At 33.2% G+C, this 23,551-nt stretch overlaps 1 protein-coding gene across 4 annotated transcripts; it reads left to right on the top strand.

The window, feature by feature from the left end:
- Positions 1–341: 341 nt before the first annotated feature.
- Positions 342–22,775, top strand: LOC128184277 (sorting nexin-14-like). 4 transcript variants are annotated; one of them, XM_052853716.1, is made up of 32 exons: positions 342–518; positions 614–682; positions 2,430–2,481; positions 2,685–2,764; positions 3,341–3,419; positions 3,754–3,797; positions 4,004–4,091; positions 4,479–4,563; positions 4,748–4,904; positions 5,157–5,232; positions 6,017–6,061; positions 6,825–6,905; positions 7,277–7,397; positions 7,809–7,964; positions 8,610–8,667; positions 9,090–9,156; positions 11,082–11,140; positions 11,950–11,988; positions 14,144–14,211; positions 14,512–14,582; positions 15,384–15,631; positions 15,806–15,855; positions 16,543–16,646; positions 17,042–17,144; positions 18,978–19,018; positions 19,194–19,264; positions 19,746–19,969; positions 20,204–20,368; positions 20,466–20,496; positions 20,635–20,699; positions 21,035–21,126; positions 21,852–22,775. In XM_052853716.1, the coding sequence occupies exons 1-32, from the start codon at positions 421–423 to the stop codon at positions 21,909–21,911; spliced, it is 2,847 nt and encodes a 948-aa protein (XP_052709676.1). In that variant the 5' UTR covers positions 342–420; the 3' UTR covers positions 21,912–22,775. The 4 variants fall into 4 exon arrangements, with proteins under 4 accessions (XP_052709676.1, XP_052709667.1, XP_052709693.1 ...); XM_052853707.1 differs by having other exon boundaries at positions 14,509–14,582; XM_052853733.1 differs by lacking the exon at positions 11,950–11,988.
- The last annotated feature ends 776 nt before the right edge of the window (positions 22,776–23,551 follow it).

Here is a 23,551-nt window from a genome sequence, read left to right as displayed (position 1 = left end):
AGAGCTTTTAAGATTTCTTTTTAATTAATGTTATCTTTAAAACTTCCGTAAAACACCAAAACTATATTTCAATCAGAGACATATATAAATGTTATTTATGTCTCTGATTTCCGACAATATACATGTACATGTATATCAAAAAGTGCAAAAGGAATCAGTTACATTATTCAGTTTTTTCAAAATCTGGCAAAAATGATATAAGAAAACATTGAAAAATAAGTCTTGTTTTCAATGAAATATATCGGGGGAAAAATATATATTTGCGTACTTTTTGGCACGTGAAACAGATTGTACCGGTACCTCTACCATGTCTACAGCCTATCGACGATATGGGTCGGGATCGGAATACATGTAGTCGAGCAAAGGTGGCGTTTGGAATTTGTTGACAATCTGCAATCTGTCCATATTCATATTGTCAATATGATTCCATGGTATATAATCAAGCATTACTTACAGAAGCATTCCAAGTTTTGTACTTCAACAGTCATCCTTCTCCTATTTACATTCATTTTCTACAGGTAGATTTCTTGGAAGAAGTGAAATTTGCAAGATTTTAATGTCGATCGAATTTCCTCATATCAAGTTTAATTGTGAATTATGACATATTTTCCAGATATTTTTCACTTATCCTCATAATATGGTCGTTCATCTTTGGACTTGCGGTAACTTATAGCTGTATAAGGTAGGTACAATGAAAAATGCACTGTGCTGCACAAACATGGTGAAGTTATTTTATTTGTTATTATTTACTGCAATGCATTTTAATCTGTTAATATGTGCATAATATGCAAAGTAAAATAAACTCACGAATTATGACCAAATTAAAGCTGACATGAATTCTTAAAAGCGTTTGGTCGCCATATTAATATCAATAGCTCCTCAACTGTCACCGAGGTATATATACCGTCAAGAAAATTACAGTCAATTGCTTTCCGATCGAGGCATATAGGTTGCACAGACTTCCAAATGATAGAACTAGGCAATGTAGCAATATATTTGTAAAATTGAATAAAGAAAACTATAGAAAGAATAATCTTACCGTGACCAGGCTTCGCTCAGGTAACAGTAAGACAACGTCCCATACACTTGCAATGTAGCAGCCGCGAAGCAAATCAGATTTGGGTCAATTTTAAGTCTGTTTAAAATAATCTGCAGAGAAAAAACACATTTTCATACATTACAAACCTTTTTGAACATACACATGAGTTTAGTCTACAAAATATCCAATTAATGAGTCGTACCAAGGCATTTTGTTAAAATACGCATTTGAATTTGCCTGCCATTTTGTTGGAAATCACATCTTGAAATGTCTCGGATTTTATCGTTAACATGGCGACCATAAACGGCGAATTTTCAAACGTGATGTTAAAAGTGGCAGTGATTTCGTTGCAAAAACAGTGTATGTTGTAAAATGGGATTATGAAAAAGCAACATTGTAGGTATTTGAGACTAATCATATGAAAATTTAGGCGAGATACAGCTCGATATATTTTTTGAATTTGCTACAGAGCGAGTATATGGGAAGAATTCTATTGTTAAACCGGGGTCCGTAGGACATCTGTCATTTTAAGTTTTTAATGATAGAACATTCTATCAAGGAAACTATTATCAATACAAAAATAAATGATGGTTTATTCTTATATAGAATATTCAATGTATCTGCATTATCTTGCATAGACAGGGCTGTGTTGTCTTACTTGGCATGCCATTGAACATGTGTGTCATTCATACAGAGTACATAAATGTCTGCATCTTATTGTAAACCATGGCCACACTACATCTAATACAGTTAATAAGTGATAGTAAATCTAAGAAAGTAGAAACAGAGTAACACCACTTTTATCAGTTCCTAAAAAACTCCATTTTCTAAAATCCATGTTGTCACTGCATGATCTGCTACTGTGTGTTGTTTGCACATGTGAGATATTGTTACAGTAAGAATTGAAACAGGAGAACGGCTACAATGATCAAGGAATTCTGAAATTTCAGTCTATTTTGTTTCATCTTTCATTGGATATTCTTTATACCTGTGCAGTGATCGTCATATTATTTTTGTTCAATGTGCACTTATTCAATTCTTTCCGTCTAGTGTAACGTGTTCGGGTGAATGAAATACCTGAGTGCGGTGAAGCATGAATAGTGCTCTCAGCCTTATATAGGGGGAGTGTAGCGATGAACAGAACAACAGAAATTGACAACTAATATGGCGGTAGTCGCAGATAAAAGGGAAATAATGCATATTTATGAATTCATGGCAGCTTAAATGAAAGCTTATTAATAACAAATAGCTAAGAGTTCACTCAACATTGTTTCAAATTTAATTCCAGATATACTGTTTAGTATAATTACGGAATTGAAATAGTTTGAATTAATGTATTTATATGAAAATTATTGTAATATAATCATGATCATTTATTGTTTTCTTCTAGCTCAGACACACTTTTACCAAGTCTTCTTTTCCTGTACCATGGAAAGAAAAAGGTAATACAGCCAGAAAACTTTGTATGCTATGCTTATGATTCTCCTTAACATTTTGTGTAGGCTTTGAATAATTTAATGTCTATATATACCTTGTCAATTAATCTCAAAGCATATAAATATTGTTAGAAATCTATCATTCACTTTTAATATGATCCTTCTCATGTTTTAATCTGTTTTATTGCATCTACTTCTGTGTTTTTCAGAAGGATGATGAGGATGATGAGTTGACTTTAATGAAGACAGTGTGTACTGTGTGTGGTCAGCGTCGCTGCCCAAGACACAGGTAAGAAGGTGTATTGTCAGTAGTAAAACAAGACACAGTTAAGGAGTTGTATTGTCAGTCAGTAGTGAAACAAGACACAGATAAGGAGTTGTATTGTCAGCAGTAAAACAAGACACAGTTAAGGAGTTGTATTGTCAGTGGTGAAACAAGAAACAGGTAAGAAGTTGTATTGTCAGTAGTAAAACTTTGATGTTATTAGGGTTTTTTCACAGTATTGTAGAAATGACCGATTGGAAGATCAGAATTGTGGGTACCGTAGTTGACCTACGATTTTATTATGCACGACAATTTATGCAAAATAATGATTGTTCAAAAAAGTTTTCTTATAACAAAATTTTGTCCCATTGAAATTTCCAAATTCAGACAAAATATTCCTATGAGTATGAATTATTTGCTATAATTGTGTTTCTTAGTTAGTTATATGTACAAGATATGTACTGGTTGGTTGTTATTATTTATATATTCAAGTAAAAATGAAGAAAATATATATGTATAAGTAATAGGTAGTTCTCTGATAAAATAGCATTCTTTCACACAACTTTCTGCTCTGCATGATATCAATGTATTGAATTTCAGACCAGAGTTGAACATACTAGCATTCCAGCCGTGGACATATCTAAAAGTGCGGAAGCGAGTGGATGAGTCAGTAGAGGAGGTGTGTTGACTGTTCTGTTTCTGTGTAATGTTTATAACTGCAACCGTGTCAATTTTCACACAGTAGTAATGTACATTTACATATTCAAGTGGTACACGTGTATACACCCACAGACGGACATATCATTTCTTAAAGAAACATATGTATAAACTTCTATCATTGACACAATACTGTTTTGATCTTTGAATTGTGTATTTGAAAACATGCATTAACTGAGTTAGCATTCCAGTCTAGGATTACAAGTAAAAACTTTACTTGCAGAGTGATACTTTTTTGGTACATGTACTATCAAGCATGATGATGTTGAAAAAAAATACTTCATTTCATATTTCAGTTTGCAAACATTGTTTTAAAGGAATTCCTCTACACTTGGTATAGGTATGTGGTAATTCTCTGGTTGATATGTAAATCAAAATACCATTCATATTTCTTGTTATCATGCTTTGACCAAATCAAAGTGTTCATCAGTTGATCTTTAGGACTGTCCAAGCTCTTCTGAGTTTAATATGAGATGTTGGTGTCAGCTTTATAATATACAGTTTTCTTAATGCTCCATTCCACAAATTTTGTTTGATATTTGACAGGGACCTCAGTACAGATGAGGGTTTTCCTGACGAGCTGAAGACCAGTATTCGCTTCTTGGCTTCTGTGCTCCTCAGACGGCTGAAAAAGGTAGGTACTATGATATAATGCTTGTATATATTATTGACAGTTTACATTATACAGTCATATACATGTGCATCAGTATGTACAAGAGTTCCCATTAATAGATGTTTTACATGTACATGTTCAACAGTACTTAACAGTGGTGTCAATTTTAGTATGATGGGTGTAAAATGCCTACTGGTAGTTTTTCTTTTAACAGCTAGTGTATTATAATCAACAATATAATATAAAACAGTCACAAATTTCTGTATATGCAGAAGAGTTGGATACAGATACATGTACTTTATATGATTTAATTAGATTAAATTATTTATTTATGTGTAATTTTTTTTTTAAATACTAGTCCATAATTCATGAATATGGTTTAATTGTGGACTATTTGTTGTGATGCAGGTGGATATTTCAAAAATGGTCAGTGAGAAGCTAATCAAAGCAGCTCTCCAGCATCTCCATGTCTACCTGGAGGCTCGCAAGCACTGTGAGTAAATGTCTAATGTTTTATAGACAGCTAAAGGCAGTGCTGTGGTTGTACATGTAATATGCTTTGCTAGCACTGCTGTCTCAAGAAAACTGAAGACTATTAACTTGTGCATTAACAGTGTTGTTAAAGAATTGACTCATTGTATCTTGTCATAAAGAGGATAGTAACCTTCATATAACAGCTCCCCCTGGTGGTGACCTACAACAGGCGACCTTGGAGAGACTGGGACCTAACATGCATGTAGCAATGTTGAGTCGTAAGTGTGAGCTGGAATATCTTCGTCGCCTAGTGGAGTCCCTATTTCCTTATATTCTACCTCCGCAGGCTGTCAAATCCAAGTGAGTTTATATAGCAAAATATCTTCTTCCTTTACTTTTATGTGTTACAAAGAGGTTACAAGCTCATCTGAGGTAGCTTTTGTCTATTTTACCATGCATGTTTACATATAAAATCATCAATCAAGTGATGCTTTGAATGACTAGTACATGTACTGTATATGATAATGATCATCCAAATTATTTAAGTTGAATAAATGAATTAGGAGAGAAGTTTTGAATAGGACACAAAGTTACCTTGTTGTTTTTTTTCAGGTGTACCTGTGCATTAATCAGGGAAATTCTAGCCGGCTCAGTTCTCTTGCCTGCCCTGGATGCTGTCGCAAACCCTGTAAGTTGTACACCATTCAGAAATTGATTGATGTGCCTAAAAATTCATGGGGCATATTGGTACTGAGTTTACTCAGGTGACCTATTGCTATCCATTTTTGTCCGTCGCCGTGTGTTAACAATTTTACATGTTTAACTTCTTCTTAAAAACTACATGCAAGTCCAATTGTTGTTGATTTTGATGTGAGGCATCTCTATGGTAAGAGGAATCTAAATTGTGAAATTCATGGCTCTACCACCATGTGACCTTGTTTTGAGATATAGTGCTTAACAAACATATATCATTTATGATAAAAAAAAAATGCAATTAGGGTAATGGGAATTTGAGGGTTTTCTTTCACTAATTTCACCAAACAGTTTAAATATTTCATGTGCAATATGAATGTAATTTGAAGAGTAAGGGCCATTATGTAACTTTTACTATGAAATATATATCCACAATTTTAGCTGATGGAAGCATACTGTGACTTTATCAGTGCCGTAGCATTCAAGTTCATTTTCATTAGGTTTGAAGAAAAGAGGGCAAATTGCTTTGCTGCTGTCTGTCTGTCGGTTGGTCCACCAACAGTTTCCATTCATTTTCTTCGCAGAGGTTTCACATATTGAAATGAAATATGGTATACAGATTTAACATAAGTATATCTAGGTCAAGATATGTTTTGGGTACGATTGATCAATTTGTAGGGGGAGGGGAACAAGTGTTTCACAAACATATCTTGTTACCACAGCCCTATCACTGTACCATTCATCTGTTGGGAATTGAATAAGTTTTCTATTTTTTGTAGGATATGGTGAACAATCTCATCCTGATATTCCTGGATAAAACTCCAGTAAGTGTACTCAATTGTTGTAGTAGGGACTACGTGAATCATGGTTATTGGCCTGGGCTGCATTTTACAAAAGAACTTGAGACAAAGTCGTAAATATTTTCAGTTTCATGGAATGATCTTTGACGATCAAAATTTAATATGTAAAACCATTAATTTACCTTCACCGTATTTTGATTTCTATAAACATATTTTACAGCCTTTAAATTCAAAGATTGATTAGTGTTATTTAATTATTTGATTGATTATTATAAATAAGCATTCATTAATTTGGTCATAAGTCATAAGCTCTTTTGTAAAGCTCAGCCCTGGATAACTGTATGGTAAAGCACATGATCAAAGATGTACGGGTCCTAGGTTCAATTCTTGGCCAGAATGCTTTTAATATCCACTGTTTTTTCCTATTATAAATACATGTACAGTTATCTCGAACACTGGTATCTCGAATACAATGGATATGTCAAAGGGATTTGAAAGTCCCAACCACTTATATTTTAAGTATTTTACCTTCAATATCTCGATTACTCAGATATCTTGAAGTTTTTAAACAGTCTTATCTAGTTCGAGATAACGAAATTTGATTGTAAAAAATTGGATTACATTGTAACCCCATCTGATTGATGAATATATTGGTGTCCAAAACAATAAGTTGAATTTGTTACAGATAAGCGTGGTATATTATATTCATTGAAAATTGACTTGGTAACTTGTACCGGTATTTATTATAGAAAGTTGCATTGTTAAGTGAACATTGTTTCCATTCCAGCCTCCAGCTGCCATGGACCCTCCTTCTCCATATGTCCCATTCCTGGAAAACTTTGCCAAACCATTGACACAAAATAAATCAGTATGTTGTTTTATTTCACTATCTCGTACTCACAATCAGTGGCTATGTCACTCTTATAAAGTATATATGGGACAAGTATTAGATAAACATTTTGTGCTTTATTTTAGAAACATGTGTTTTATTTCATTGGATAAACAATCTTTTTTTTTTTAAGTACATATAAATGAAAAGGCAGTACATGTAATAAAAAATGTATGAAATGGAATTTGTTTACTATATTCACCAAAATGTAAGCAGGGGCACTACAACTGCACATACCACATTCACAGGGGAGAGGAGAGAGGGTGTTCACAAACAATTTATCATTTTAGTTACTGGGTAAATGTATACATGTGATTTTTATTCATCACTTTTACTTGTGATATTTGCAGTGCCTGAGGGTAGAGCTGAAGGATATATTATGTAGAGATAATCCCAAACACCTGTACCCATTCATGCAGTTCTTAAAGAATGAAGGAGCCATTAATGTACTGCAGTTCTCCTTGGCCTGTGGTATGTTGTCCATTCTAACTGAACACCATCAAATATACGTTTTTAAAATACCTGCTGGAATTATGATACTCTCATTTTCCTAGAATACATGTACTTGCATATATTTTATGTTCATTAGGTTAATAGCTCATTATTTTGAAAAGCAGGTATTATTTGAGAAGTTTCTATGCATAATATTGCAAACAGTGCACCACTACACTGGGCATGTATGAAAATTTTTGTGCATAGAAATGAAAAACAATCTGAATCAAATACTTTATGTGCATGTTTTTTTTCCGAAGTCAACTTTCAACTGTGGACAAATGGTTAGAAAAAAAAACAATTAAAACAGGAGGAAAAATTAACCGTCCTATTAAAGTGCTGCTCTTATCTGTTTAAGACATCATCTCATTAGCTGATTTCCTGTTACAGAGGACTTCAACACTCGCATCCTGAGCCCAGAGCTCTCCCAGGGGGACTTAGTAGAGCTCCATAATATGGCTAAGGACCTATACAAAAGCTACTGTGCAAAGGATGCAGTGGACCGCATCAAATTTGATGAAGATATTGTTAGTGAACTGGCTGAGGGTAAGACTCGAGCACAGTTTGGTATTTTGAACTTCTACCAGAAAAAAAAATCATTGCCAAACACCAGCTGGCTTGATATTGTTTTAATTTTTTTTTTTGGGGGGGGGGGGGGGGGGATGGGGGAATCGGTTTTGAGTGTGGAGTGCTTTGCCTAAATTGAAAGATCGGTTGAAGGTTTCTTTCCAGTAGTAATTTTAAGAAAAAAGGTACCAAAGACATTTAGTCAGAAAACGAGCAAAATAATCTATAGTTTTTAGGAAAAATTGTTTTACAAAATGAAAAAAAACATTTTGATACATAATGGGATGATAAAAGCTTAGAATTCTTTACCAAGTAGTTAATAAACATGTTTTATATTTAAAAAGATAAATTGTTTCCCCCGTTGTTGTGGCTTGAGCCAGATTTTTTAAAAGGAGCAATTGATTTGATTGCATCTCTTTCAATTGATATTTGATATTGATATAACCTGATTCTAGTATTTTTTAGAGAGGTTTTGAAGAAATGTTTGAAAAAAAAAGAGATTAACTGAGAAAAAGACACAGATCTATGATAACTGTAACAGGAGTGTCTGTAACTTATTTCTTTTGTGGCTTACCTTATATGGGTGGTATGAGACTTTAGTCCCCTGTTGTTGTTTTGTTACAGTTGTAGAAGGCCCCCCGCATCAGGTTGTGAAATTAAGGACATCAACACCACTGTTCAAGTAAGCTACATATGCATCGTTGCTGTTTGTCATGAAAAAGCATCAATTATCGTACAAGTAGGCATTTCTGGGACTCTGGCAATGGAAACATTTCAATTATCTTTTTATTATAGCTTAATAATTAAGCTTGATTTAAGTAAAATGGTATTCATGTGTTTTTATTTGCTTATAAAAACATATTTTTACCGGTACTTCATAAGAATGAGAATGAGATTTTATAGGTACCCTTTTTGCATTGCATTTGTGCTTGAATACTCACACTGAATGAAAAAATGGTTGGTATGACCATTAACTATTATTTACTTTACCAGTTTTGTTTCCGTGGACAGGGTACCAGTACTTTCCAAAACGTAGGACAATTCACAATAATGACAACTGTAGGTTAACATGGGTTTACTCACTGCATAATTTTCATTCTGCAGAGCTTATGACCATACTTACGACTTACTGGAGAATACATTCCTTCCATTATTTCATCAGAGCAATGATGTAAGTACATGTACTGTTTTACATGTATATTATTTCCTCTCTAAATATTATGGTTATCTTAAAGGAATCATATTTGATGATTAAAATATAAGTACTTAAGTGTGTTGTACATGTAACGTAGGTATTGTAAGTAAACATCTGAGATCTTGATGGTATGAAGTAGTAATTTTCAAATGTATTAAGGTGGCTCACTACACCTTGAAATAGTTTCACAAATCAGCAGAAAATTACTTGATTATGATAGATAGCATGATGGATAAAAAGTATGTATGTCAAATAGGCGGAAAAAAATGTGCAATTTCGTATGAAAATGAAATTTTTGAAAAATTTATTCTGTAAAAATTAACAAAAGTAGGCAGTAAGTAGGCAGATTCAAACTCATGATCAGCGGTTCCCAGGGCTGATACTTTACCACTGAGCTATGACGATATACAACCAAATCAAACAGTTTTAATAGAAGATTCAGATCACCATCTTGTGACACAGTGTCTTTAAAAGTACAAGTCTTGGTGTAGTGATCGAGATACCTTAAACTAGAATATAGATAAATGTATGTAAACTATGCAGAAAGTTGAAAATATAAATTTGGTTTTTTATTTTTGTTATTTTCAACAGGTTGGGACCAATCGCCCAAAATGGGATATAATATCCTGTTTGGGATATAATAGCCCAAATGAGATATAAATTTTAAATGCAAAAAATAAAAATTTTTGATTTTTGAAATTTTTTATATAAATCCGCATTAGAATAGATGTAATGCAACAACTTTTGGTAATTAACTTTTTCTGGAACCATACTGTTCAAAGAGATTGATCCCTCAGTACACTAGACAAAATTTCTAACGCATCATTTAAAATAAAATGATATTTACATCCTAAAATTTTCTTAAGATGTATTAAATGTTTAAATAGGTGACCTTAATTATAAGTAAGACATTTGAATGCCTAAACGGATAAATACATGCAATGTTAACCGAAGCGTAACTGTTCTTTAGAAATGCTCAAATCGTGCTCACACTTCTTTTGGAAAAATAAATCTTTACTTTCTTTTTTGCGATCTTATTATTGATGCATGCATTACTAAAACCTCACAAAAAACCCGACGGGGTATGGCGGGTTTGACCACAGAAGAGCGTGGCAGGGCAGTTGGTATGGTCTCTGCTGGGTGCTCCTTTAAATAGGTTAGAATAAAATGTTAATAATTTAACGATGACCGGTGATATTGGCTAAAACATGATGCAGCATGCTTATCAAATAAAATTATTGTCTGTTTAGGTAGCCACAGTGTTTAAAAGGCACCACACTTCAATTGCAAGGTTGTACCAGAAATTTGTACAAACTGGAAGTGTGAAGGACGGAGCAATTTCAAAGTGCCGAGTAAATATTAGGCGACAAGACATACACATCGCATTTATCCGAGCAAATGGAGGCCACACCCTATATTGATATCTGAATCACATGATGGGGGTGGGGGTACCAATGTTTCATAAACAGTATTCAAAGCAACTGGTCAATAAATTTGCAACAAATGATGTTTCATTTTCTGTATTATAATAAATTGTTAAAGTAGTATACTAATCAATCTTTGTTGCGTTCAGATCTAAAACAATCAAAGAAATAGTAAGTGGTGCGTTAGCAATTTTGCCTAGTGTATATCCAAAAATTCTTGGGAATCAATCTTACAAACTATAGACATATAGAAAAACTTCCTAACCAAAAGTTGTTGCATTTGACAAGTATTAATGCGGATTTATATCAAAAATTTCAAAAATCAAAATTTTTTATTTTTGGCACTTAAAATTTATGTCCCATTTGGGCTATTATAACTCAATCGGGCTATTTTATCCCATTTGGAAGATTGGTCCCAACCTGTTCAAAGCATTTCTATGTATCACGTAGTTCTATTTTTACTACTTTTATTCCTAGTATTATACCATGCTGTGTGGTAGTAGAGAAACAAGTTATGTTCCCAAAGCTCTAGCAAGGTAAGCACTGGCCCATGACTTATAATGCTAACTTGATAACAACACAGCATTTGTGCATAGTACATGTATTGGTATGACACAAAATTTTAATTTTCAATCACATTTACTCACCAAAAAACAATTTCACCTTCATTACCGTAACTACCATTCTTGGTGTTTCAAAAATTGCACAGGAAAACAAATACATGCACATCCATCTTCTGAAAAAACAATTGCTATGGAACAAATTTTCAGAAAAATTTATACATTTTGAGTATTGATTTGAAACCACAATATCCAATAATGCATCATACACAGGTTGAACTTAATTTGAATTCAATTCAAATATCATTAACCCAACACAATTACCAAAATGCGTCATACACATGTTGAACTTGTATTGAATTCAGATTTTTTCACATTATAGTAGGTTTAAATCAAATGTCATTAACCTACAAATGAACAATATGTTTTTTCCTTCATAGTGTTCTAGGCTCAATTGAGAGAAAAACAAAGATGAATCAATGTCTCTATACACATACAAAAATGTACTTGGATGTTATTCAGTTTTATAGATTTTGTCTCCTAGATTGTCTCAGTGTATAATAATAAATCCTGTTGTTTCTTAATTCTCATTTTAAATTTGTTCTTTACTTAAATGTATTCTACTCCGAAATTTATTTTTTGAATAACTGTTTATAATAGAGTATTTGTAACTTTCTGTTTTCTTTTTAATCAGTTTGCCTTTATACTCAATTTTATAGATACTAGAACAATTTATTTATTTGACATGTAGCCTCCTTTTGATTTTGACGACCTTTTAATTTCAGTTCGTTAGCCCCTCCCAGACCAGTTCTGTGTAATTTTAGGTACAAACATCATCATCGTTAAATTCATTTCTGGAATATTTTACAGCAAAGCTTTATTTACCTGCTACAAATTGTTTTCCTAGTTCTGGAAATGAATTTTTCAATAAAGTTATGGATTTCATCAGCTGATAAAATAGCAACAGCAGACACATATAAATTTTTGCTAGTTTTTTTTGCTAGATATTGTTTGCAAGATCTTAATTCAAAAACATAGTGCTTACTTGGTTTGTTGCTATGACATCAGTGGATGAAGATTGGAAGAATAAAATGAATTCTGTTCGACGTATTCACTAACATTGTTGCATTGTTCCCGTCTCGTAGAATACTAGAGAAATATGTAACTCTTTTACGCTCCGTATCTTGTTATGTCACAGAATAAGGAGTTCTGTTGCATGGTCCATTTGTTTACAATATACAGATTTACACGTATGTTTGTTGATGCATTTTTATGTATTTTATCTGGTATATTTATTTTCCTCTGTCAATATATCTGCCTATTTCTTTGTCTTTTCCTGTACTTTCTGTCTATCTGTAAGTGTTTTATAGTCTATCCCAAGTTATTTACGCAGCACATTTGGACAATTTTTTAATACAAATATACATATCTGTGAAAGAAGTGTAATTGAAATCAATAAAAGGGAAAGCTTCTTGACACATTATCATTTTTCACTTGAAAATTCACAGTCTTATGGTGATTTATAATGGGGAATGTTTACACCTTTTCTCCATTTGGAAGTCACTCGGATTACCTCTCGCAATTTTTCAAATTATCATCTGGGCTTGTTGCAATACAAAATCCCAGTAGACATCACAATTTTTAGCTGTGAATTGAAACCTGATAAGCAAAAGGGGGTGTTTCAACTGAAAAAATTTTCATACTTTTGAATGAACATCATTTGAACCCTGAGGTATTTATAATTATCAAGGAATTAGGCTATCTTGGGACAGAGTATAGTCAATTATATTAAATGCATGCAGCACATTTTATTCATGGGCAATCATGCTGATTTCGTTTCTATTACATGTATGTATATCTCAGACATACCAGCCTGCATGATTGTTCTTGTTTTATGTCGAGTTATAATTTGCATGAGGCTCAAGGATCACAAGAATGTAAACATTAGGTAACATAATTATATAAGTCAGTAATGCATGTTTATGTACTTAATAGATGATTTTTGTAACCAGACATCTTATGTTTTGAATTTTCTGTGGTCATTCTAAGCACATAGGGAATTTTTATTATCATTCTTTATTCAAACACTCAGTTATGTACTGTAATTACAGCGTTCAGGGATGTCAATTTTATTCGGTTTACTTAGTCGATTAATCGGAGGCTTTAGTCAAGCGATAGTCGAGTACTCGATGATTTAAGCGTATTTGAAACTGTAAGTCTTTTTTTAATCAAATAATGTTACTGCCACATTGATCTTATCTTAAATTAAAGAACATTTAAAAACTTATGATAACATATACTAAATATATTTGATTTAAAATGAATTTGAATTTATTTTATCTAAATATCTGTTAGAAAATGTTCTGGCTTTTCCTTTTTTCTCATGACTCTTACATATAATTGAGCTCTGTATCATCTTAGGCATTTAAAATGTGACCTGTTCCACTGTAAGTCATTGTCCTTGCCTAATCAACAATCAAAGTTTAATGATTATAAAAACAAACGCCTTAAGATGATTATTGATATGATTAAAGTTTTAATTATACAAACATCTAATCCAATAAATAATTTAGAAGAAACACAAATTCTTCTCAAGTAACGTTATATGTCTGTCTAAGTAGAGATTAATTATGAGCCACTTCAAAAATACAGAAGGGACATTGATGGAAAAGAGCATAACTTACGGATCAAACATGTCGATAAAAGAAAACTGTTATCAACATTCTTAGAACTAAAACTGCCGCGTTAAGAAAAAACAAAAAATATTTTTAAATTCTATTCACTTTATTACGAGTAATCGACTAAGAAAATTTTAGTCGATGATCGTTGTGACCGAGCGATAGTCTAGTACTCGTTGACATCCCTAGTTAAAATGTATTGATATCCTCCTCCTGTTTTCTGTACCTTTTTGCTGCATAACAATACGAACAGTTAACATACTAATGATACACGTTTTCTTTATTCCTTGACAATTTATAGACCTGTGGAAAGGAAAGGCTTTGGTCTGTCTAACATTGGAACCAAGATAAAAGGAGTCTTTAAGAGCGGTAAGGCTGTATTCACTGATTCTGTGCTATTGTTCAGCTGAAAGGGTCCACAAATTACAAAGTATTTCAATGACTGTTCATGTGTCATGGGGTAAAGTATCAAAATACAAGACCTCTTATTCCTATTTTAGATGCAACAAGAGTGATTCTGTCTTCTATTTATTTATTTTTAAAAAGTCCCTTTTTTTTGGAGGAAGGGGGAGGGGGGGGGGGAGGGGTAATTTTGTAAGTGGGTTTGAAAAATGACATTGATGCATGCCAAATTGATTTGACTTTATATGTATTTTTTTTTCATAGGAGAGGGGAGACAGAATCAACTGATGGACCCAGGGATGACTGATTTTGAAGATGCTGATAAAATTACAATAAGTGTGAGTAAATTGATATACCGTAAAAAATTTGGATTTGTTTGGGCTATCTCCAGTTTCAAGGTTAGTATGTAAAGAACTATATATGATAAGAGTTAAATTTGGCCCCCATAATTCACCATTTTTTTAAGTGTTTCGGGTACAATAAAATGTTAAGTTATAATTTAGAAGAGTTGATATAAAATATATTTTTCACATATTTGTTTGATTTATTTGCACTCACTTGCAGTATATGACGTCGGAAGTTACGCTATTTCTATAATTCAATCAAAATCAGTCGAAATTGACATTTTTCTCATCATTTTACGAATGGGAAATATAGAGCGCATGCTTGAACCAGGACAAATTTTTTGTCACTTATTAGTCTTGGCTAGATACAGCTTTGATTAAAATGTTTTGTTGGTTCAAGTATGCGCTCAAAACAAGCTTTTTAATGCTAAAATGCAAAAATGGCGGGAAAAGGTTGTCTTTACAATGCCGTATTTCTAAATTGTGGGCACTTGAATCAAAATGAACATTAAGTTAAAACATTACATATATATCTGTACAAAGAAAACAAAGAATTACAGTAAAATAATGATATTCCTTTTAGGGGGCATTTTAGGCCCATACCATATATAGTCCTTTATGGTCTGACTCATTGATCCTATCAATACAATTTGCAATTATAGAAATGGCTTTTTAATAAACTTTTAATTTTGAGGATCAATTTAATGGAGAAATTCATGAAAATTGGTATGGTATTCAACTAATCTTGATGAAACTGCTGTTATCTGTTACATAACCCACATTTATTTTGTGCAGTCCTGTAACTCGCTGGATGACGAGATTTCGGAGTCGGTGATTAGCGACGGAGAACTGCCAGACTTCACCCAGATAACCATTCCTGACCTGAGTACATGGAGGGTTTCCATCCCACGCATCGGGGCCAGGCCTGACCCTGACAACTTCAAGAAGCAATTCTTTGTGTTTATCATCGACATTCGCAGGGTGGACATCTCGGAAGATAACATTGGAGCTAATGCTGGAAGAGCTAATTGGATTGTTGCTAGGTAAATGAATTGTATATAACTGTAGAATGGAAGAATTTATGCTGCATGATAAATCAAGATTTTTAGTTAAAAAAAAAATATATACAGTGTACATGCACCAATACTAATAATTGATAAATATCTTAATTACAGTACTAGTGCCTTCTTAATTGTTTGAATTGTAATTTTTTGCAGAAGATACCAAGAATTCTACGTCCTTGAGAATAAGCTGGCTGAATTTCATGGTAAGTATTTATACAGTTGATTTTTGATAACTCTAACATCGATGTCTCGAATACGATGGATATATCGTTGTGATTTTTAAGTCTCAACCACTTATTTTTTTAAGTATTTTACCCCCAATATATCGAATACTCGGATATCTCAAAGTCCCATCTAGATCAAGATAACAAAGTTTGACTGTATTCAAGTTGTTAGGTGAAATTGATGATTTTTAAGTACATTATCAATTAAGTTTTTTCATTGATTAAAATTTTAATACTTTGGTCATTTTTTAATATACATTTCTGGGTGTATTGAGAAATGGAGTTGGAAAACAAATTTGTGTTAATTAAATTTGTGAATAGTGTGAGTATTCCAAAACAATGAAGTCAATCTCTAGGAATACAGTTAAACACTTATAGCGAAGTGCCGGGGATGGGCGATTTTACTTTGTTATAAGTGTAATTCGTTACATCCATCAAGATTACAACATTTAAGAAAGTCAAGCTGTAAGCAACAATTCATTTTAAGCATGTTTGCTATAACCATGTCAACTGTATAACCAAACTGCAAAAATTTAATCAAATGTGTCATGTACTTATGAAACTACCTGCCCCTACGAACATGTAAGCAATCATCAAACATTGAATTTGGCCTTCTTAACAGAACGATTTGACTGAGTCTGAAGTTTTGTGTTTTCTGTTGTACAGAGGGCCTTCTGCAGGACTGTAGACTCCCACCGAAGAAACTGATAGGGACCAATAATCAGGAGTTCACAGAGAGCAAAAGGGAACAGTTCGAGACTTACCTACAGGTAACAAAATCTGACATTATTGTGAAGTGTATTGTGGCTACAAGTATCATCAGACTTGCATTGACTTGACAGTTTTGGCCTGGTCAATTTGTAACCTCTTAGGCCTAGATTATCATGTCATAATGATAAAATTTGTCAGACAAAATAGAAAGTTCTGTGTAATTATGATCATAAAAGATGAGAGAAAATGCCAACTACCAGCCGAGTGCCCTCAAACAACTTGGCGATGCCTTTCTGGTTTCTTTGGGGCCTTACAAGTTTTGCATTACCATTTTATCGTATGATTTTCTGAGTGCACACCTTTTTGCCTGCATTTTGCCGGGCTTACTGTAATGAGAACCAGTATATCTAGGGCACTACTTGTTTTACCGAAATCCTGAATTGATTAATTTTAGAAATTGTTAACCAAGCCATACCTGACAGGCAGTCAGCTTCTGTACAACTTCCTGACAACAGAAAACGAGTTCACTACAGGGTTCTTATCAGACATCAAACTAGGTAGGTTTTCATAAGTGGGAGTCGAAATACACATGTTCTAGTACACGTGTTTTAAGTGTTAGAGTACAGTTAATACCAAGAAGTCACTGAGTGATCAATTGTCACTTTTAATTATGGTACGTGTGATCACTGTGAAACAATGATCAGATGGTTTTTAAACCAAGCAGGTGTTTAAAATTAATGTAATTCTTGGATTTGAGTTCCCCAGCTGTTACTTGTAAGCACAAAAGCTCCAAGTCATTTTTGTGCCAAGGAAAATACGTGAACTAATTAGAGCTCTTTTTGTAAAAGCTGTCTAAAGAAGACTGAATCACACTGATTAAATGAGACATGTCTGCATCTATCTTCAAAACAAATCTACGAGTAGATCAGTTTTTCTTTTCTAATTAAAAAAAAGTTATGCAAAGACTGTTTGATTTTGAAAATCTAATTTAATTTTTAGCTCACTTGAGTGAAAACTCAAGTGAGCTTTTATGATCACTTTTTGTCCGGTGTCCGTCCGTCTGTCCATAAACTTTTTACATTTTCGACTTCTTCTCCAGAACCAATGGGGTGATTTCAACCCAAGTTGGCACAAAGCATCCTTAGGTTAAGAGGATTCAAGTTTATTATAATAAAGGGCAACGTCCTTTTCCAAGGGGAGATAATAAAAAAATTATTGAAAATTTGTTGGTATTTTCAGAAATCTTCTTCTCAAAAACCATTTGGCCAGAAAAGCTGTAATTGTGTGGAAGCATCCTTAGGTAGTGTAGATTCAAGTTTGTTCAAATCATGATCCCCAGGGGTAGGGTGGGGCCACAATGGATGATCAAATTTTTACATAGGAATATATAGAGTAAATTTTAAAAATCTTCTTCTCTGAAACTGAACAGCCAAAAATGCTGTTTTGTGGAAGCATTCTCAGGTAGTGTAGACTCAATTTTGTTGAAATCATGATCTTGGGGGGTTGGGTTGAATTTTTACATAGGGATAGAGTAAATCTTCAAAAATCAAAAATCTACTCTGAAACTGATCAACCAGAAAAGCTGTAACTTATGTAGAAGCATAATCAGGTAGTGTAAATTCAAGTTTGTTCAAATCGTGGTCCTCGGGGGTAGGATTGGGCCACAATGGGGGGTCAGATTTTTACATAGTAATATAGATATAGGAAAAATCTTTAAAGAACTTCTTCTCAGAATCCATTTAGCCAGAAAAGTCTTGTAGTGTAGATTCAAGTTTGTTCAAATCATAATCCCCAAGGTTAGGGTGGGGCCACCATTGGGGGCTGAATTTCTACATAGGAGTACATAGAGAAAAATCTTTAAAGAACTTCTTCTCAGAAACCGATTGGGCAGAAAAGCTGCATCTTTTGTGGAAGCATTCTTAGGTAGGGAAAATTTAAGTTTGTTCAAATCATGATCCCCAGGGGTAGGGTGGGGCCACTGTGGAGGGGTGTGTGTGTAAAATTTTTACATAAGAATATATAGGGAAATTAAAAAAAAAATTCATCTTCTAAAACATAATTTGTCTGGAAAAGCTTTAACTTTTGTCAGTTCAGATAGTGTAGATTAAAATTTGTCAAAATCATAATCTTCAGGAGTAGGATTGGGCCACCGAGGTCAGGGGTTGACTACGTAAAGCTGATTTTATTATGTCTATTGTTGCTCAGGTGAGCGATGTGGCCCGTTATTAAACACTGTTATTATGACTCATTTATTTATTGAACTTGAACTTCAGCTGCATATTGAAAATTACTTGGTCTGATTTTATTTTAGTATTTGAATTATTTGTGTATATTGTTTTGAAATACTGTTATGGCCAAACAAAATTTGATCATTGGTTTGCCTTCCATAGGGAAAATGTTCAAGTCTGGAGCCATGAAGCTTGTTAAAGAGGTTAGTTTACCACAAATCATTTTAGTTTTTAAATGCTCGATGTCTCTTTTTATCATTATTAGATAGTAGTGTTATATCGTGTAAAATTTGATTGTACCAGTATTCATTATCAGATGGAAAATTGTATTGGTCATGTTCTTGTAACTTTATGTCTGCATTTTATCGTCACTTTTAGAGAGGGCAGCACTTGGACATGTACCTGAATTCTTTTGTACAATCAACCGTGGCTCCCCCTCCCAAGCCCAGGTATTTCACTCAAATGTACACTTTTCCCCTTAATTTACACTAATAGACATGTAAATGTACATCATATCACAGTATTTTCTCCAAAACACATGCATCTCCACTGCCTACACATTGAGGCACAAATGAACAAGCAGAGGTACATGTATTATGTCAGATTTTTATTGCCATGTGTCTCACCTTCATACATATCGGTAAACAAATTCACAGAAATGTTAAAGCCTCCGGGTACATACTTTTTCTGAGGAATTTGACTCACCTGCCCTCATTAAAGTAAATCTTGTAAAAAAAGTGAAAAAAATAATTCAGTTTCTAAAAGATAATACATGTATTCTGATTTTTTTTAACATGGATAACATGTACAGATGTGTACATTTAAAGTTTTCATGAAGACTTTGTTACATACAAGCATGTAGTTACCCATTTACCGGTATATATATGACTGTGTACAATGTCAGGAGTATCACGTTGATATTTATTTCAGCAAACCAGAAAGACGGGGATCCGATACTTCTCTGAAATCTACCTCCAGTGAGAAGCTTTGTGCAAGTTTGTACGAGAATAATGCAAACTACTCCAATGACAGCATCTGCTCCAATCTGTCTCGCAGCTCTGATGGAATGGAGTGGTATCCCATGGCAACCACAGACATGGAGACTTTCAGGGGCCAGGATGTAGAGGGAGCTTTTGATATTATTGTTTACATAGGTGAATATTAACAATATGCCTTTATCAGTAATTGGTGTCTTAATTTTAGGTTTAGTTAACAGAGACTTTTCTCAAGAAATCTTTTTATGTGCAGTTTTTTCAAAAGGTTAAATTATCATAAAATAGAAGACAAAATCTTCAGAAATGATAGCTGTTTTAAAAAGAAATGATAATTATATTCTTGACAATTTTTTGTGGACTATTTGGGATTTTATGTACCCGTATATCTTTAAGCTCGGTATGTGTATGGAGTTCCTGATTGGTTCCATCACCTCCTGATGACGGGTAGAATCCTCTTTAAGTCTTCCCTAGAACACTACTTGCAGCTGTTTATAGAACAGAAATTGGAGCAGGTCACCCAGGAGCACAGAGTTGTGGCCCTTGTTCACTTACTCAGGGGTATGTTGCAGGAATTCTCTAAATGCAGTTTTCCTGATTTAAAATAATGATCTCCTTTCAACGAAATTTGATTTTTTGTGTCTTGTTTTATTTACAGATGTGCTTTTCTTTGACAAAGATCCTCCAAGGTAGCTATTATTAATCTGGGAAAGTAAATACCAGTACTCATGCACAGTTTAACACATAAAAAGCATACATGTATATATAATGTAGAGTGCTTGCAAACCTTGTAAATTGTATCCATTATTCGCTTCACTATTTAACAGAACTGATGAACAGAAGAGTGAACGGTTCAAGACCTGTTTACAGGGCTGTTTAGATTACTTACCCGGTAAGTTATGTTGGTTCTTCTATCATTTTGACATGCTCTTGTACGCTTTGTAAAGAATATGCATGAGATGCAGTAAAAATTTCAAACTACCCCTAAGAAAAATAAAACCAAGAATAAACTGCAGAGAAAAGCTTTATGTCTTAGTAGATAAAATGTTATTTTTCATACCCAAGACTATGTGTAGATTGTTTCTTGTGTTAAGAATTTTCCTATCAATGTATTAACAATACCTAGCCGAGTCAGTTGAATTTGCTTTAGCAAAGAAATGATTTAAAATTAAGTATTCTATGATAGTTTTATGTGCCATGTTACTAAGATGGAACTATGTGTCACAGGTGCTTTTGTCTCGGTGGTGGGACGGAAAAATCATGAGGAGGGAACCAAACTGGTGTTGGAGGTTCTACAACAGCCAAAACTTAACAAACAGGTGAGTGTAGAAAATCAGATGTACATACAATCCATGTCATAGGATATCAGACTACATACAATGTATGTCATAGGATATCAGGCATACATACAATGTATGTCATAGGATATCAGACTACATACAATATATGTCATAGGATATCAGACATACATACAATATATGTCACAGGATATCAGACATACATACAATATATGTCATAGGATATCAGACTACATACAATGTATGTCATAGGATATCAGACATACATACAATATATGTCATAGGATATCAGGCATACATACAATATATGTCATAGGATATATCAGGCATACATACAATCCATGTCATAGGATATCAGAGGTACATACAATGTATGTCACAGGATATCAGACGTACATACAATCCATGTCATAAGATATCAGAGGTACATACAATATATGTCATAGGATATCAGATGTACCGTACATAAAATCCACGTCATATGATATCAGATGTACATACAGTCCATGTCAAAGGATATCAGGCCTACATACATGTTATATCAGAGGTAGATTTCAGATCAATCCTCTATACGAGTAGTTCAATAGTCATTTTTTTTTTCAATTATAAACTGATTAATTTTTTAGAAATAATTTTTAAATGACAAATTAAGAAAAGGAATAGGTGTGCAGGCTTTCAAGTTTTCAATGCAGGATTTTTCTGCTGGGACTTAAAACTTTAGAAGAAATTTTTGTCTTTCATTTCAGTTGTCATACGTTTTTCTGGATATTCTTCTGCAAGAGCTATTCCCAGAACTGAGAGGATAGACCAGAACATATTTACTATACTGATGATAAGCACCTTAGTATTCTTAACCCACCTTATTGATCTTCAAAACATATTTAGTGTGTCTGTCTCATCCATTTCATGTCAAACTTGTTGAATTTTATTTTGTGCACCATAATTTTCTAGCAGGATTTGATATTGTAAGTTTTTAGTCTTTCAGACACCATTATTTTATTTAAAGATAGTATTTCATGTTTTGGGTAAAAATTAGGGATGTCAGTTTTACTGGAAGAGTGTAGTCGATAGAATGGGGAGTTAGTTGATCGATAGTCAAGTATTTGTTGCTTTATTTGAAACTGTGAATTCTTTCTAATAAAATAAAGCTACTTTTACATACATTGTATCTGTAATTAAAAAAAATAAAAAACTTATAATTATACTTCATTGAAAATAAAACCGAAAAGTATTTTTGACATTCATTTAAACATATCTGAGCAAATGTCTTGGATTTTTCTCTTTCTTGTGAAGCTTGTGAGGCTTACGCATATTTGTGCTACATATCATCTAAGGCAAGTCAAATGTGTTTTGTAAAAAGTCATTGTCCCTTGCCTAATAAGGATTAGGTTTTAATGATTACTAAAACAAACATATAAAGATGATAATTAAATTCTTATTCATACAAACATAATTAAATTGTCAATAATATTTAACATTAAAGGAGACGCCAAATTGGTCTCCTTAATTACATGTACATGTATGCATAAGTAGTTTTATTCAAACCAATAATTTAATGTGACAAATTTATTACTGTAGCCACTTTAAAAATACACTAAGTGCATTGATGGAACATACTGTAACTTATGGATAAAAGATGCCACCAAGGAAAGGCAGCTTACAACTTATATGAAATTTTAGTCAATGATCAATGTGACAGAGCGATAATAGGGTACTTGCTGACATCCCTAGTAATAATGCCTGTAACCTACTGCTAGTCTTGGATGAACTCACTGAATTTTTCCTGTGTTTATGAATAAATCATGATCGATTCAGATTGGCCCCTTCACATTTTCATGAAGAAAATCTCACCAATCATGTTGATGCTTACACATGCATCTGTATACATTTGCATGTTCTCAAGAAATTGATCTCTGTTTTCATACCTCCGAAAACTAAAAACGATCACTCTCTCATAAGTGGATTCGGAATAATAGACCTTCACAAAATCAAAATATGAGGGAATTTCAGTGAGTTGGCTCATGATCATTAAGCATATCCAAGATTAGTCGTAGGTTTTCAACGATGGCAATTTGTTATTCAATCAATATTGTACTCATCAATCATTTGTTGTTTAACATCAAATTTTATTATTGCTCTCGTGTTTGAGATTGGGGTTACTGGTTCATTTGATAAATGGTTGCTAGATTAATAAATATGTAAAAAGAGTACATTGATTATACATATATATCTTCTATAATATCGCAAATTTAATTTGTGGTTCCCATATGTGAAGTTTCGTTGTTGTTTCTTTTGTGTTTTAACTTATACTTCTATCATTCATAATTGTAAATATCATCAAGTTAATGCGGTCTCTATTAATATACATCAATGTATTGTAAATCAAATTTTATTCACGTTTTCCAACACTACTACATGCATATTTCACCTTTTTTGTGACCATTTG

The sequence above is a fragment of the Crassostrea angulata genome, chromosome 1 (genome assembly GCF_025612915.1).
Source record: "Crassostrea angulata isolate pt1a10 chromosome 1, ASM2561291v2, whole genome shotgun sequence".
NCBI classification, from domain to species: Eukaryota; Metazoa; Mollusca; class Bivalvia; order Ostreida; family Ostreidae; genus Magallana; species Magallana angulata.
This window is presented reverse-complemented; position numbering and strand designations above follow the sequence as displayed.